Below are 16,128 nucleotides of genomic sequence, written 5' to 3' on the forward strand. Positions count from 1 at the left end.
GCAGTATGTGTACATACAGGGGCAAATGGTGAACCTCTGGGCCATCCAGACTCCTGCCTGAATGATGTCCAGGGACCCAGTGCATTGAGTTCTTCTGAGGATCAAATATATAAGTATTTATTCCCATGAAGAACGAACCCGTAATGATTTTGTGCAAAAGTAATAAATACACGGTTACTACTTTCTATCACCTCCAGGATGACACTGAAGACAGGGATTAAATGGCGTGGCTTGTCATCTATGTACCCAGGCAATGTCCTAGACTGTCTGAGGTGTGAAAGCTCTCCAGCTGCTCTTGATGCCTCCTCTGTCTTTGTTTCTGCCACAGCACTTTCCATGGCTTACAGAGTCAGTCTCTCACTAGAATGGAAGTTTCAAGAAGTGGAGTCGATCTTTGCCCTTGCTTATTACCATACATCTACCCGCAGTGCCAATTCAAGCCAGTAGCTCACACAGCTGTGTCTATGCATGGGGCAAGTTAGACATGCAACTGAAAATGTCTACTTAAGACAGTTTGGGTGTCTTTGTGTTTTTGGTATTTTTTCTACAAATGAACAAAGCAAAAATGACTAACTTCAAAAAAAAAAAAAAAAAAAAAAAAGGACATGGTTTTCTCTGTGGTTGGTATGTTCAACACCTGTTAGATCCAAGTGTGTTGTCTAACATAATATGTAAGCAATAATAAAATAGAGGAAGAAACTGGCTGCTGTTGGAAGATGATAAAACTGGAGAAAAGAAGGGTTAGTGGTCTAGGTGTGCAGCTCAGTGGCAGGGTACTCATCCAGCATACTCGAGGCTCTGGAGTCCATCCCCACCACTGCCACCACCACCCCCCCAGATAAAAACACCTGAAGGAAAAATGGGCTCTCAACAGGAATAACTAGAACTAAGGAAGAAAGGACAGTGACCAATGGAAGAGACAGAGCACTCATGTGCTGTGCATATAAAAAGAATAACTCAGATGCCACTACAAAACAAGATAGCCAGACACGGCAACTTCCAAGTCCAGCACCATAGAGACTGAGGTAGATAGGCTCTGAATGTCAGTGTGGGTTACAGACTGAGACTGTTTCACCAGAGTTCATCAACATGAGACTCGCTCACCAACCCAGACAGGCTTTAGAATTTAATACTTCTTAACTTCTTATTGTTATGCTGGTTTGAACCCTGCCTCCACTTCTGAATAGTTACATGGGCTTGGAGGACACTGCCAAGTTCACTAACTTTCCTCTTGAACAACACCCACCTCCCAGTACAGTTAGAAGAATCAACCCGGTGGACACATGGGAAAGAAATCAATGTTAGAATTATGTGAGCCATTACTCTGGGCAATTAGGACCTGTTTGGACTCTGGTCGTAGTGTTCTCATTAAAATGGACTTTGAATTGGAAGTGGGTTTCAGCCCCAGGTCAATCTGGGAGGTCCTGTCCTCCAGTTTCGATCACAGAGTGCAGGTCTCTTGACACATTCCTCATGTGTCACAGTATCGACTGCAGTGTTGTCCTTCAAATGGGTCCCCTCCTCAAGAGGACCGTCCCTGTTCCTGTAGTTTAAATTTTGTTCTGTTATATCTTAATATGCAAGTGAGTCTGGCTTAAAGGTAAGAACAGATGCCATCGCCCCTCGTGTCCTTGTGGTTGTCATTCCTCCTTTGCTGTAGTCATGAGTGTGGAAGGGAATAAACATTCTTCGGTCCTCCTAGCTGACACGAGACACAGACCTAGAGACCTGTGGAAATGCACACAGCTGGTCTTCCCTTCTTCATTCTCATGGTTTCCTCTGTGAGAGAGGACACCATGTTTTTAGTGGGAATTCAAAATGAACACTCAGGAAAGTATAACCAAGCCTCCTCCAACCATATTCATCCTTGTCTGCTATCCTCTCCTGGCTTTGTCCTTAGGCAAGTGTGAAATCGGCTGGGCCTACTACTGCACCGGGGCAGGTGCTGCGGCTGCTTTGCTGCTGTGCACATGGCTGGCTTGCTTCTCAGGCAAGAAGCAGAAACACTACCCCTACTGAGACCAGGCCCTCGGGAGCAAGCAGAGGAGAGGACGGACCACGGTGGATTGAAGGGGCCAAGGCAGCAGCTACTTTCACAAGGTGGAATAGTGGTTCTAACCCAGTACACTGTTAATGTAATGAAATCCGATTGAATGTGGAACATTCTCTAGGAAGGGAGGGTGGTGGGGAAGTTGTCAAAAGCATGGAGAATATGGGATGATGGAGGAAAGTGGACCAAAGGCTAAAAACACTGCAGGACATTGGGGGTTTCTGTTCCACAAGTATCGTTAACGAATGTCACACACACAGCAAATCTATATATGCAAATGAGGATCTAATTTTTGTTCTCCTTCAAAAAAGATGAGGACTAGGGGAGTTAAAAGGGCTAGTAGAAACAGTATTATCTTAGGAAGCAGGACAAGTACCTGCAGACATTCCCTGAAGATGAGGACTGAGCCTGAAAGCACATTAACCACATGCACACATACACAGGTCAAACACATATATGCACACGTCATATGCACACACATGTCATCACACTATTGCACAGGGGTCAGCTGTGCACTGTTGCTCCTGATTTTTTAAAAAATATTCATCAGTACAGTATCATCACTTTATAAAAGCATACATTAAGCCTAGTCCATGGACCAATAAGCCACTCTACCAGTATTTTTGATATCCTGCATAAATGCTTTATGCTCACAGTGTATCTTTGGTGTTTATGCATATCTTTAGGGGTAAGCCTTTGTATTCAATGTTATTCAAAGACACAGTAGTGATCTGAGTAGCTTCTGCTGTAATATCCTTGTGAAGAAACAAGACAGCTTTTGTCCACAATAGGTGGGAATTCAGTTGCAGATATGAGAGTGAAGAGAAGTCTTTTCTCCAATTATTGGATATTGTTTTCTTTTTCCATTATTCTACTGTGCTATACCACAATTATTTCAATATTCATTTTGTAAAGGGAAAAAAAAGTACTATTTTGTTTGTATTTGAAAAGCTCTGTGAATAAATTCTCTTTGATCAATAGCTCACTGAGTCATCGAGTGTTAATTCACGAATCAGATTTGCTTAATTTCTTAAATAAAGCCTTTTCTATCATGGTGGACAGCCCTGTTAATCCAATTATTTTCATTTAAGGCCCGGCCTTGTAGGCACAGAGTACATGAAAAGTAAGTGGCTACTTTTAGCTTAGATTCTTTGAAAACTTTAGCTCACTTTTGGTTCAATCATGACAGATTTTATGAGAGTTTCAGGACTGTTATGAGTGTTATGGGAAGAGACACAGTCTTTCAATATGATCTGCGACTGCGAGATGGAATGTCACAAGTGGTGTGTCAAGTGCTGCCTTCCTCTGTCAACCGGGTTCTGTGTGTCTTCTGAAATTCTGTGCCAGCACAGGCCACTCTACTCTCACCTGAGGCTTTTGGCCACTTGTGCAGCACCTGTCCCCTACAGTGACCCCCCCCCCAACAGTAAGCCTTGATTCTAGAGAATAAAGACACTTGATTCTCAGTGTCTCCCAGACAGAGCCAGCTCTTCAGGAGCAAAAGCTGCATGCCAGATAATGGATTCATTCTAAAGCAAGCCTTAGTTAATGTGGCATATCCTTAAAAGGCCATCTCACCATGGTGACACCGATCCACCATTCAGCTGACCCCCCCCCACCCCCACCCTTGCTGGTTTAACTCCAACTGCAGGATTTTCTACTTTTCTCCTCCATGCAGCTGCTGAGATTTACAGCTTCTCTGCCCCAGAGTTTTCCTCTTAGACTTTAATAAAATGGTCCTCACTGAATAAACTTTAGCTTGATTTGATTTTCAGGGGTGGGGGGAGGAGGATCATTCAGTTTTAAAATTGCATACACATATTTAGAAATTGAACATTTTTACTATATATGCATGGAACTGTTTTCTGTAGTCCACACACATTTATCAATTTATCCTGAATAGTGTTACGCATTTCAAAGTCCACATTAGCCTCCAGGCCCTTACCCTTACCCCCAAGTACTCATCCTCCTTATAAACCTGTGAACCTTCCACACCCCACTTCTCTAGCCCTGGCCACGCCCAGTCTCTCTGCTCTGGACTCTGGATGTCTTCTTTCTTATCCATGATAAAAAAAAAAAAAAAAAAAAAAAAAACCTTACCCTCTTGAAAACCAGAGACAGCTGACCTGGGAACCAAACTAGACCCTCTGAATGTGGGTGACAGTTATGTGTCTTGATCTGTTGTGGAGGCCATGGCAGTGGCAAGAGGACCTCTCCCAAGAGCACAAACTGGCTTTTGGAGAGCCCATTCCCTACGATGGGATACAGGGGGAGGGTATTAGTCCTGCCTCAACTTGGCATGACAAACTTTGTTGACTCCCCAAGGAAGGCCTTATCCCCTTCTGAGGAGTGGATGGGGGATGAAAAAGGAGGGAGGGAGGGGGTGGGGAGGGGGAACTGGGGTTGGTATGTAAAATGAAAAATACAATTTTTAAATTAAAAACAAAAACAGAAACAAAAACACCTTCCCACTAATGGAGCATCCATTTGGGCAGTTTGTTTACTGGGCTCCTCCCCCTCCCATCTCCCATCCTGTGAGACAGCCCAGCAGATGAAGCAGTTACCACAAAAGCCTGGCAATTTGAGTTTGATCTCCACAAGCCACGATACAGAACTGGCTCCTAGAAGTTGTGCTCAGACCTCTACACACATGTTTTGTGACACATGCATGGCTGCACTCACATGCACAATAACAACCATATAATAATAACAAACAAAATAAATCTCCACCCATTGGGCTGGGACTTGTTATCTCAGTGGACCAGTACTTGCTTGGCATGACCACTCTGCCCTCCAAAACTGAACACACACCACCCTGGAGGTTCAGTGCCCAGTGTCTTGCGCTCTCTCTCTCCCTCTTTCTCTCCCTCTCCGTCTCTCTCTCTCTCTCTCTCTCTCTCTCTCTCACACACACACACACACACACACACACACACACAAAGTATTAGATATACATACTTATTTTTTAGAAAATCAAAATAGTTTTTCCTCATTTTGATAAACCAACATAAAGAAAATGAGAGGGTGAGGCAAAGATAGGGAAAGGCTACATGTCTGATAAAGACCTTATGAACAGAATACATTTACAACTATTGCAGATGAATGGTTTTTAAAATTCAGTATTATAAGTGAGCAAAAACTTGAATAAGTTATTTCTAACCAAGTGAAAGATATTCAACAAAATTGGATGTCAAGAAAATGGACTCAGAGCTGCAATGAGATCACATTAACACATACCAGGTGAGTAAAAAGATTAACAACTCTAAATGTTGTGGTGGGCATGTAGAGTCATAGTTAAAAGACAATAGGCAAATTTCTACTATGTTAATCACAGTAATATATATCTTCCTGGGTATTTGTGAGCTGGGGCAAAAAAAAAAAAAAGGCCCATGACCACAAAATAACTGCATAAGAATGTGATTTAGTTTTATGCTAAACTGGTACCAATTCAAATGTCTACCAGTATGTAAACACAGCATGGCATATTAACAGCAGAATGCCACTTGGCAGCAAAGGAGAATTAACTCCTGGTATATAAAACAATCTGTTTCAATCTCATAGACATTATGATGGAATCAGATATCAGATTTACAAGGCTACATGCTCACAGAAATTACAACAGTAGCTGTGGATGGGGAGATACTTACTAAATAAACCCCAATCCTCACTCAGTCAAACAACCCCGATTAAACTTGCTGGGTCTCCTCACATCCACAGAAGGACATGAAGGTTAGGGGGGGTGGCTGGGAAAAAAGGGGGCTAGCTGGGAAGAAGAAGGGGGTCATCAGGAATGATAGGACATAAGAAAGGGTGATGGGAGGTAAATGTAGTGTGTGTGTGTGTGTGTGTGTGTGTGTGTGTGTGTGTGTGTGTGTGTGAAAAGTGACAAAAATAAAACAGTAAAATTATGAAAATTCTGGAAAAAATAAGAAAGAGTTGTAAGTTGAGTGAGGTGATACCTGTAATCTCAGCCTTGGGGACATAGTCACAGGACATCAGGAATTCAAGACCCACCTCAGCTATATAGTAAATTCAAGATCAGCCTGAGATAGGAGATTTTGTCTCAAAAATATAAGCGGACGGGAGCTGATGAGATGGCTCAGTGGTTAAGAGCACTTGCTACCTCTTGCAGAAGACTGGAGTTCTAGTCCTAGCACCCACAGTGGGCAGCTCAAACTGCCTGTGTCTCTGGTGCCATGTGATCTGACACTGATGCTGGGAGCAGTGGAAGGGACTGAAGCAGAGAGTGATGAGGTCTAAACAACCTCTTTGTTTCCTGAGGGCAGGGAAGAGGGAAGGAGCAAGGGAGGAAAGGGACAGCCATTCACAGGACTCTGGTGTGGAGCCTCCAGGCAGCAGGTGCAGGGCCCAGGGAACAGCTGAAAAACAGGTCCCAGGAGACTCTCCAGATTCCTGTGACTCGAGAGAGTAAGAAACAAATGCAGGAAGTGCAGGAAGCCTTAGGGGCCAGCACCACTGAACAATCACCATGGACATCCTTGCTGAAAGAACCATCAGGGGCTGTGGGTGCATCTGTGCTGGCCTGTCCTTGGGATTCTGACAGGATATGCCCTCAGCTGCAGCCACTAAGAGTACCACCTGTGCACATTCACCCTTTTAAAAGGGTCCTGCTCACCTCCCACCCTTTTTCTTTCTCTCCCTCTCTCCCTCTTTCTCTCTCTCTGCCTCCCTCTCTCTCCTTCCATCACTCCTCTTTCTCTCTCTCTTCCCCTCTTTCCTCTCCCCTGCTGCTCCTGTCTCTGGAGGCTCTCCCCTCCCTCCCTTTCCCCCTTTTTATGATTCTTTCCCCCTGATTTAAAACAAACAAACAAACAAAAACCCTCTGCTTGAATCCTGTCACTGTGGCATGCCATCTTTCTCTCACGTGCTGCTTTTCTTAAATTACAATAGGGACCACAAAAGAAATCTAAAAGAATGTATGATGGCACACACCAATAACAGGAAAGAGAATTGTAAGGGGCAGGAATACTATGAAGTGATCATAGAGAGTGTGTTGGAGGAGGTTTGCTGTAGTTAATCATTTGCCAAGAGAAAACAAGCAATTGCCTAAGAAGAGTTTAAGGAAAGTGATGGGACAGAAATGAAATTACTGTATATTACAGAATTATTATAGATATGGATGGGGGAGAGGAGAGAATTGACACAGAAGAAGACAGTTTAAAAAGTATCTCCCAAGAGCACTCATTGCCTTTGCAGAGGACTCAGGTTTGGTTCCCAGCACCCACATGGCCACTCACAACCATCTGTTAATTCCAGTTCCAAGGGATACGACACCTTTCTCTGGCCTCATAGGTCACTTCACGCCCATGGTACACATACATAAATATAAGCAGGCAAAACACTAATATACATAAAATAAGAATAGATCTTTAAAAGGGGATATATTAGGTCAGGATCAATAATAATAATAATAATAATAATAATAATAATACATATTTATTTTATAATATATAGAGAAATAAGCTTGGGATTTTTGTAACAGACTTTTTTGTATTTAACTGGAATGACTTTGAATTGCTTGAGGTAAGATTGACTCTAGGGCTTTGCATATACTAAGCAAGCACTCTAATATAGACCTAGATCACTAACCTTTACATTTATTTCATCTTAAAATAGAGTTACTAAGTTGCCTAGGGTGGCCTTGAACTGGCAATTCTCCTGCCTCAATCTCCTTATTACCTTGAATTACAAGCCAGGGCCATCAGGCCAGGCTCTAATATTATTTTCCTAATAAAGTTTTAAAAAGGGATAATATAAAACAACCCACAAAGAGCTTTTGGTGGCACTTAGCACATGATAAGCATGACATATACATTTTTTAATTATCGTCACCTTTTTTATGGTGTCCTCAATCTGGTCCCCAGAATTTTGACTAATACTAAAAAAGAATGCATGGCTCCACGCATAATGCCGAGGACTGTGAGATATCCTCCCTTTGAGCTGTTGGGCAGAAAGGTCCCAGAGTGCCCCACCCCCCCACACCAAAAACAGCACAGCCTATGGTTATGCTCTTGGTTGCCCACCAAAACTATACGTTAAGATCGTACTGCTGAATAAACCACACACTTCATTGCAGGACATAAATGAAGCTGGGACTGACCTGAAAGGTGTTATGCAGGCTGCTGGGGAGAAAAGACATTAACAGTCATGCATTTGTAAACTATGGGAACTGCAGTGCTGACATTCTAGGCAAGATGTGCCCATGTGTACAATTGTGGTACTGCAGAGGGGGGGGGGTAACTGCCCTCTAGTTGGATTTGTGGCCTACTAGATGGAATGGAAGAAAATTCATATGCAATATTATAATAAACCTAGTCAAAAACCTAGTCAAAAGATGTGCACATGGGCACATCTTGCCTACCATGCCATCATTGCAGTTCTAGTTCACAGGCACATAAGGCTGCAAATTTTCTCTATCAGCAGCCTGCACAGTATTTTTCAGCACCATGTACCCTGGTCAGCAGGAAGAAGCGTCCAGGTCAGTTCCAGCATCATTTCTTTATGCTGTATAACCAAATGTGTATTATCTTCAGCAATAGAGTCTTGCTATATAGTTCTGGTCAGCAACCATGATTATATACCCGGGATAGAGGTGGAGTTTTCTATGTTTTTGCTAATTTGACACAGCACCAAAGTGCTTTCCAAATAATTATGTGTATACCCATAGACAAAGGCTACTTTCACCCTTGATTACTGAAGTTTCTCTTCGCAGTAAAATGGAATGAACGCAGAGACTTGCAGTTGCTCAAGTTTCTTAGAATAAATGAGAACAGTGCTCAGCCCTAAACAGGACGTCAAACCACCCCCTCTACGACACAGGACACTGCAGAAGAGAGGGCAGAAAGAACACATGAGGCAGATGACAGGGAGACAGGCTGCACCACACTGTCTTTGGGGCACCCCATAGCCATCCCAATCGTGAAACCACAGTAGTTATGGTTATCTTCACTGGGCTTGCGCAACACTGGGCAGCAGTTTGTTGTGAATGGGGGAGAGGCTCCTGAGTTACTCCCCCACCCCCCGGGGAACTGTTAGTATTGATGGCTGTTAGGGCAAGAGAGTCCCTGTCTTCAGTTGTGTGACCATGGGTAAGCTCGCCAGCTTCCAGTGGATAATTCTACATCCATGATTGTAGGGACCACCTTGATTAAACCCAGTGGCCAAAACAGACATGAATGTGGAAAAGGGACTAGTAGGGAGGAGGACGTGTGACGAGGGAGGGAGATGAAAGAGGAAGGAGGAACGGGAGTAATGGAATGCATCATGTACATGCATGAAATTGTCAATGAGCAAATTGTCTTAATTAAAGCATACGTATTATTCTAAAATAATGCAATAGGGTCACTTAAAATGTATATTTTGGTTATAAATTATAATTTTTGTCCCTCAATATCTATGGAAAATAAACACAACTTATGTTCAAAGCCAGCTTGCAATTTGATGCAGATTCCTGAGGGAGATGCTTTCTGTTCAACCACTTCTGTTACCCTGACCACCCTGAACAAGCACAAATGAACAGACTAAATAAATACCATTCCTGGCCTTCACTGTGACACTGAGCTAGCTACTCTGTGTTCTTCTTCCCTTTGAATAACAGTAGCACTCCTTTTACGTTATGCACAGTGGTCCTGAGATCCCATCCCACTACCCAGGGATTCCCCTGAAGCATCCTCAGAGTTTGTCCCTGTACATCGAATGTCCCCAATAAAGACAGCTTATCTGAAGAGGAGCTTTGCTATTAGAACTCAGGGTTTTTTAATGTACAGAAACACTAAAACAGTATCATGCTCATCACTGACTTGTGTGCTCTGATACTGGTCACTTATTTCTCACAGTTTTGAGGTCCCTTATACATCACTGGCTACCTAGGCAATCTCATAGAGTCTATGGCTTTGGTGATATTTAACGAAGCCTCCCAAAGCATGAATGTAGCTTCCAGACTTCACAAACTCACACAACTACTTCTTCTAAACCCAATCTATAACCTTCCTTCTAAACCAGGTGTCTCCAGTCTCTTGTCTGTCTGCTGTACCGTTGTGGAAGAAATTTTGAATGGCAGCAAACCTGCTATCCTTGGCATTGCCCTGGTTCTCACATCCTTACTAAGTTACTTACAACTGATCTGAACCTGTACCAATCTCAACTTCAAGTTCTTGTTGGACCTGTTACCGATTACTAGGATGCTTAAAAAAGGTAAAAATCCTAAGTAGTGCATAAATGTGCACTAGGTGGGATGTTACAACTAAAGGAAGTCTTCAACCTGATTCTGCCATGTCCAGCCATGAAAGTAAGTACAAAAGCTGCCCCATGGTCAGTTCATTTATGAGTACATAAGCCTTCAGAAGGCTCTCAGAGGGAAAGAAGTGCTGTAAAGCAGGGGCATTCAGTTCATCTGGGCTCAACTCCCCTGTGAAGCTGCAAAGCAGATGATTCTAGGCTTGAATATCACTCCTGGAGGTAAGAGGCTTCTGGCTCTGCAGATTCTCAGAACTCTATCCAGGCAGTCCCAGAAGTGTCTGCATAATGGGCCAGAGTCAACTCATTAATTCTGAAAGCCACTTACATTACTAATGTAACACTCTAGCCGACTTTTTTTTCCCCAATCAACAAACTAGTGAAGATTTGTTGCTGACATTTGAAGCCATTTGTTGGAGCAGTTTCATCTGGTGAGTGTATATTGACCATCAAGTTACCACCCCTGAAGTGAACATTACAAAGATTGACATGTGTTTGCATTTAGTTGTGTATATAATACCTGTATATATCTCTCCTACATGTATTCACATGCCACATTTTATCTTTTTTTAAGGTATATCCCTTCTCTACATGTTTCAGACTCACTTTCCTGCCCATTCACTTCTCCTCTAACCATACATTGGTGAAGTATGGCTGTCACCAGTGTTGTCTTCATCAGTGACTTGGCCATATCGTCTGACTGGTCTGTTTGTGTCTTAGTTCTCTGCCATCCTATTTATGTTCCTTTAATGCCAGGACTTTTTGTTCTTTGTACATATGCATGCCTGTCCTTCCTATCTACAGCCTTTCTCCACCTCTCTTGGTCTTACTGGACTCCATGCATAATTAAGGTCCCAGCTTAAAGAAATATATCACATCTCAGCATTTGAGCTATGTCACGGTATTTAAGGAAACATGCCTGCCTCCTCCTCACCTCAGACCATGTGGCTTCCTAATAGATCCTTCCATGAACAAAGTCACAATGCTAAATTGCCAACTGTCTATTTCCATGCTTGGGCCTTATCATTCCAAGGACAAGGCTTATGTCCTGTCTCCTTTACTTTGTCAGCCTATCTCTCAGTGTTTAGTATCTGCTACATGCCTGAGTGACTTATGGCTGAGAAACCTCAGCTGCATGCATTTTGTTTCCTATTGCAATAAAAACTAGGGTTCTATTCATATCTGCTTGGATAGACATTTAAATGTTATTCTTAGCAAATGACATGACAACTTGATTACTCAAAATGAACACACAGTGAAGATACACAGTTTATGCCCTTTGGAACTTAAATCCTCAACCCTCCTTATCTGATGGCTCCTAACAGCCCTTGGCAAGTAAAAACATTCAGGACAAGAATGAAGACAGAAAACTGCTGTGTGTACCACGTCTAGAAAGCGTTTCCTTAGTCTCTCTTCAGGGTCTTTTAAGGAAAGTATAGCAGGGGTCAAGATGGCATGAGAAGACCTATAAAACAGCAACAGGATGAAATTTTCCACAAACCTAAGTTGGAAATAATACTTTAATTCAATGTGGGAAAATACTACAAAGTACTAGAAATAGATTTGCTGAAATTGCAAGGATTAGGTTCTTCTTTATGGTTACAACATTTTTTATTATTTAAATTTTTCTTAAATTATAAACAATATTAATTTACATACCAATCCCAGCTCCCTCTCTCTCCTGTCCTTCCATTCCCCACACCTTCTCCCCATCCCAACCCATTTCCACTCCTCAGAGAGGGTGACACCTACAATGGGGAATCATCAAAGATGTTTTGGAGCCTATTCCCTGTGGAGGAGCACCTTATGGTGGGGGGCACTTGGTTCTGCACCAAGTGATGTGATGGACTTTGAGGATTGGGTTCTTTTATGATTTTATTCCAGGGTGTCCTACAGGCAATGGGAGAGACAATTTACATGCTGATGGATGAGCTGCCATTTGCAAGGGAAAGACTAGGAAGCTGGTAATCAAGGCTGGAGAAGTCACTAAGGGGTTGAGAGCACTGGCTGCTCTTACAGAGGACCCATGCTCAGTTCCCAGAACCCACATGGAGGCTGTAACTTCAGTTCCAGGTGACTCAATACTTATCTTCCTTCTGGCCTCCTAGGGCACTGCATACACACAGCATACATTCAGGAACACACACATACACAAAAAATAAATACATCTTTAAAAATAAACAGATACTTCTTCTTTTTTCTTTAAGAAAAAGATACAATCCCCTTTCAGTTCTAGTCATTAACACATATGCTATTTAATGTATGTGTGTGCATGCATGTTTGTGTGTATGTGTGTGTGTGTTTCTGTGTATGTCTCTGTGTGTGTGTGTTTCTGTATGTGTGCATGTTTGTCTAAGTACACAGAATGGCACATGTGTCAAGAAGAACTTTCAAAAGGAGTCTGCTCTTGCCTTCCAGGGTAATAATTCAAAGAATATGCTTCTCTGATACATTTAATGTGTAAATATTCCTTCAGTTTTCTCGCTCAAAACTTCTCCAGGAAATCTCAGATTTACAAGACAGCTTTCCTTTTAAATCTACTTTCAAAGAAAAAGAATGAAACATTATTCAGTTGGCAATTCTGGAAAATTAACCCTGTTTTGTGGCTGTTTCCCACAGTGTTGGTATGAAGAAATGGCATGGGACTGTGAGAGATGGGTTTTCTATTAGGGTGTAGGCTGAGAAGAGCCCCTCCCCCTCAAACAAAACAAAAACAGATATCCACCTTATCGGTATCCTTTGGAGGCTGCCAAGAGGCTGTTCAGACCACTTGATCTTGGGTTCCCTCCAGGATCCCATATTCTTAGGAGAATGAAGAATTCTCAGAGAAGCAGAACTATTGCGAACAAATTGGGTGAGGCTGCTCTGAGTCCTGGAGAATTCAAATGAGGCCTGATTTCATACAATGAGATCTCAAAGAAAAGGAAATCGAAATTTTCTAAAATTTCACCTGAAAACCAATTAAACTAAATGCATTTTCAGAGAGGGGAGCCAGTCGTGATGAGTATAATAGAAGTCAGTACTTTAAATACCACCCTCCCCATTTGCAATACAGCTGTGGCAGGAAGCCTGGGCAGAGAAATGATTATTCTAAACAGCTGATTCTTACAAAGATGGTGATAAAATAGACTAGACATGAGCTAAGCTTCAGAAATGAATATGGAGGTAATAATGGAGTGTATACACACCTGATGGCCAGCTCTACGAGGCTGGGTGAGGGCACAATCCTGTGGTCCCCTGGAATTTCTGACACAAATCTCTATTTGGATTTTCTCAGGACAAGGTAAAGCCAGAAGGTTCTGAGAATGGAATGATGATTTCACTACAGTTTCAGTCACAAAGGCAAAACAATAATACAAAACTGAGCACTCGACCTCGCTTCCTTACACATCCACTGCATGCTGGCAAAAACATGTCTGGTCTGTCTGTTCCTATGTGGTTTGGGATGTAGAACCAGATTAGGGCTGGCTCTGCATGCCATTTCTGTAAACCATTCCTCTTTGACCCCACTTGCTGTCTTGGTGAACTGTACAAGATAGCTTTGACCTCTTCTGTTCCTTTCACTTGGCTTGGGTCCTGTTAGGATGAAGTCATTCTTCTGTTCTTATTTTGTTTGGAACTCTATTTAAGCTTTCAGTTTAAAGCCACAGAATATGAACTGTATCTGTCAGTGTAAAACAGGCTTAGGATAGAGACCCATTCCTGCCTGGACAATGGCCACCAGCAGGTAACTTAAGCTCATCTTTTAGGAAATGATAGTTCTTACCCAAGGGGCACCCTCAACACAATGCATGCCACACACTGAATGCTCACTGAATGATACTGTCCTTATTCAATATTTTAACATTATAAAGTTCTAATGCACTGTTATGACTTGAGGTTTCTAAGCAGGTGAGTGGTCAGTATCGGGGAGCTGAATCCAAAGGTACAGGAATGGCATCCACTGGTACTCTGAGATACACACTCAACCTCAAGAGCCCCTTTGCCATAGGTTAAGAGTATGACTTGGTTGTCTGCGCTGTTGTGTGTTCTGCTCCTAATGTCCCTGGCTTCCTTGCAGAACAGTCTAAGGCCTAGGAAGTGTTCTAGACTTGTACTGTCAAAGTACTAAAATTCCCACAATGAAAGCTCTAGAACAAAATGAAGCAGACTCAGCCAGGAGTAGTAGATGCCAGGAAATAATCAAATTGAGGGCTGAAATCAATAAAGTAGTAACTAGCAAAACAATACAAAGAATCAAAGTAACAAAGAGTTGGTTCTTCAAGAAAATCAACAAAATATAAACATTTATCCAAACTAGCCAAAAGGCAGAGAAAAATGAAAACTAACAAAATTAGAAATGAAAGGGGGGGCATAACAATGGACACTGAGGAAATTGAAAATCTATACTCCACAAAATGTGAAAATTTAACAGAAATGGACAGTTTTCTGGATAGATAGCACCAAAATTAAATCAAGAACAGATAAGCAACTTAAATAGACCTATATCCCCTAATGAAATAGAAGAAGTCATCAAAGTCTCCCAACAAAAATCAGACCAGGGCCAGATGGTTTCAGTGCAAAATTCTACCAGAAATTCAATGAACAGCTAATACCAATACTCCTCAAATTGTTCCACATGATAGAAGCAGAAGGGTCATTACTAAACTCTTTTTATGAGGCTACAATTAACTTAGTACTCAAATAAAGATACAACTAAGAAAGAGAACTACAGACCAATATCCCCCATGAACATCGATGCAAAAATACTCACTAAAACACTGGCAAATTGAATCTAAGAACATATCAGAGACCTCATCCACCATGACTAAGTAGGCTTCATCCCAGGGATGCAGGGATGGTTCAATATACAAAAATCCATCAATCCACCATATAAACAAACTGAAAAAAAAAAAACAAAAAACAAAACAAAACAAAAACAAAAAGCAAAAAACCACATTATCATCTCACTAGCTGCTAAAAAAGCCTTTCACAAAATCCAAAACCCCTTCATGATAAAGGTCTTAAAGAGATCAAGGATAACAGGAACATACCTAAACGTAATAAAAGCAATATACAGTCAATATCAAACTAAATGGAGAGAAACTCAATGTGATTCCTCTAAAATCAGGAACAAGACTAGGCTGTCCATTCTCTCCATATCTCTTCAATACTGTACTTGAAGTTCTAGCTAGAGCAATAAGACAACAAAAGGAGATCAAGGGATTACAAATTGGAAAGAAAGAAGTCAAACTTTCACTATTTGCAGATGATATGATCATTTACATAAGTGACCTGAAAAATTCTACCAGGGAATTCCTACAGCTGATAAACACCTTCAGCAAAGTGGTAGGATACAAGATTAACTTTCAAAAAAAATCAGTAGTTCTACTATATACAGAAGATAAAGGGGCTGAGAAAGAAATTAGAGAAACATCACCTTTTACAATAGCCACAAACAACAAAAAATATCTTGGAGTGATGCTAACCAAACAAGTAAAAGACCTATATAATAAGAACTTTGAGTCTTTAAAGAAAGAAAGAAGATACCAGAAAATGGAAAGATCTCCCATGCTCTTGGATAGGTAGGATCAACATAGTAAACATGGCAATCTTGCCAAAAACAATCTATAGATTTAATGCAATCCTTATCAAAATTGCAGCACAATTCTTTACAGATACTGAAAGAACAATAATCACCTTTATATGAAAACAAAAACAAAAACAAACAAAAAAAAAAAAGATCCAGGATAGCCAAAGCAACCCTGTACAATAAAGGAACTTACAGAGGCATCACCACCCCTGACTTCAAGCTCTACTATAGAGCTATAGTCCTGAAAATA

General features: G+C 41.6%; 1 protein-coding gene across 1 annotated transcript in view; it reads left to right on the top strand.

Annotated features, from left to right (window-relative positions):
* The window catches only part of Lhfpl6 (LHFPL tetraspan subfamily member 6), a 193,420-nt gene extending 190,390 nt beyond the window's left edge, over positions 1 to 3,030 (top strand). Inside the window, exon 4 of the mRNA XM_051176920.1 lies at positions 1,901 to 3,030. Within this exon, the coding sequence (XP_051032877.1) occupies positions 1,901 to 2,019 (119 nt within the window). The 3' untranslated portion in view covers positions 2,020 to 3,030. The remainder of the gene's footprint in view (positions 1 to 1,900) is intronic.
* The last annotated feature ends 13,098 nt before the right edge of the window (positions 3,031 to 16,128 follow it).

Source organism: Phodopus roborovskii, unplaced genomic scaffold (genome assembly GCF_943737965.1).
Source record: "Phodopus roborovskii unplaced genomic scaffold, PHOROB, whole genome shotgun sequence".
NCBI classification, from domain to species: Eukaryota; Metazoa; Chordata; class Mammalia; order Rodentia; family Cricetidae; genus Phodopus; species Phodopus roborovskii.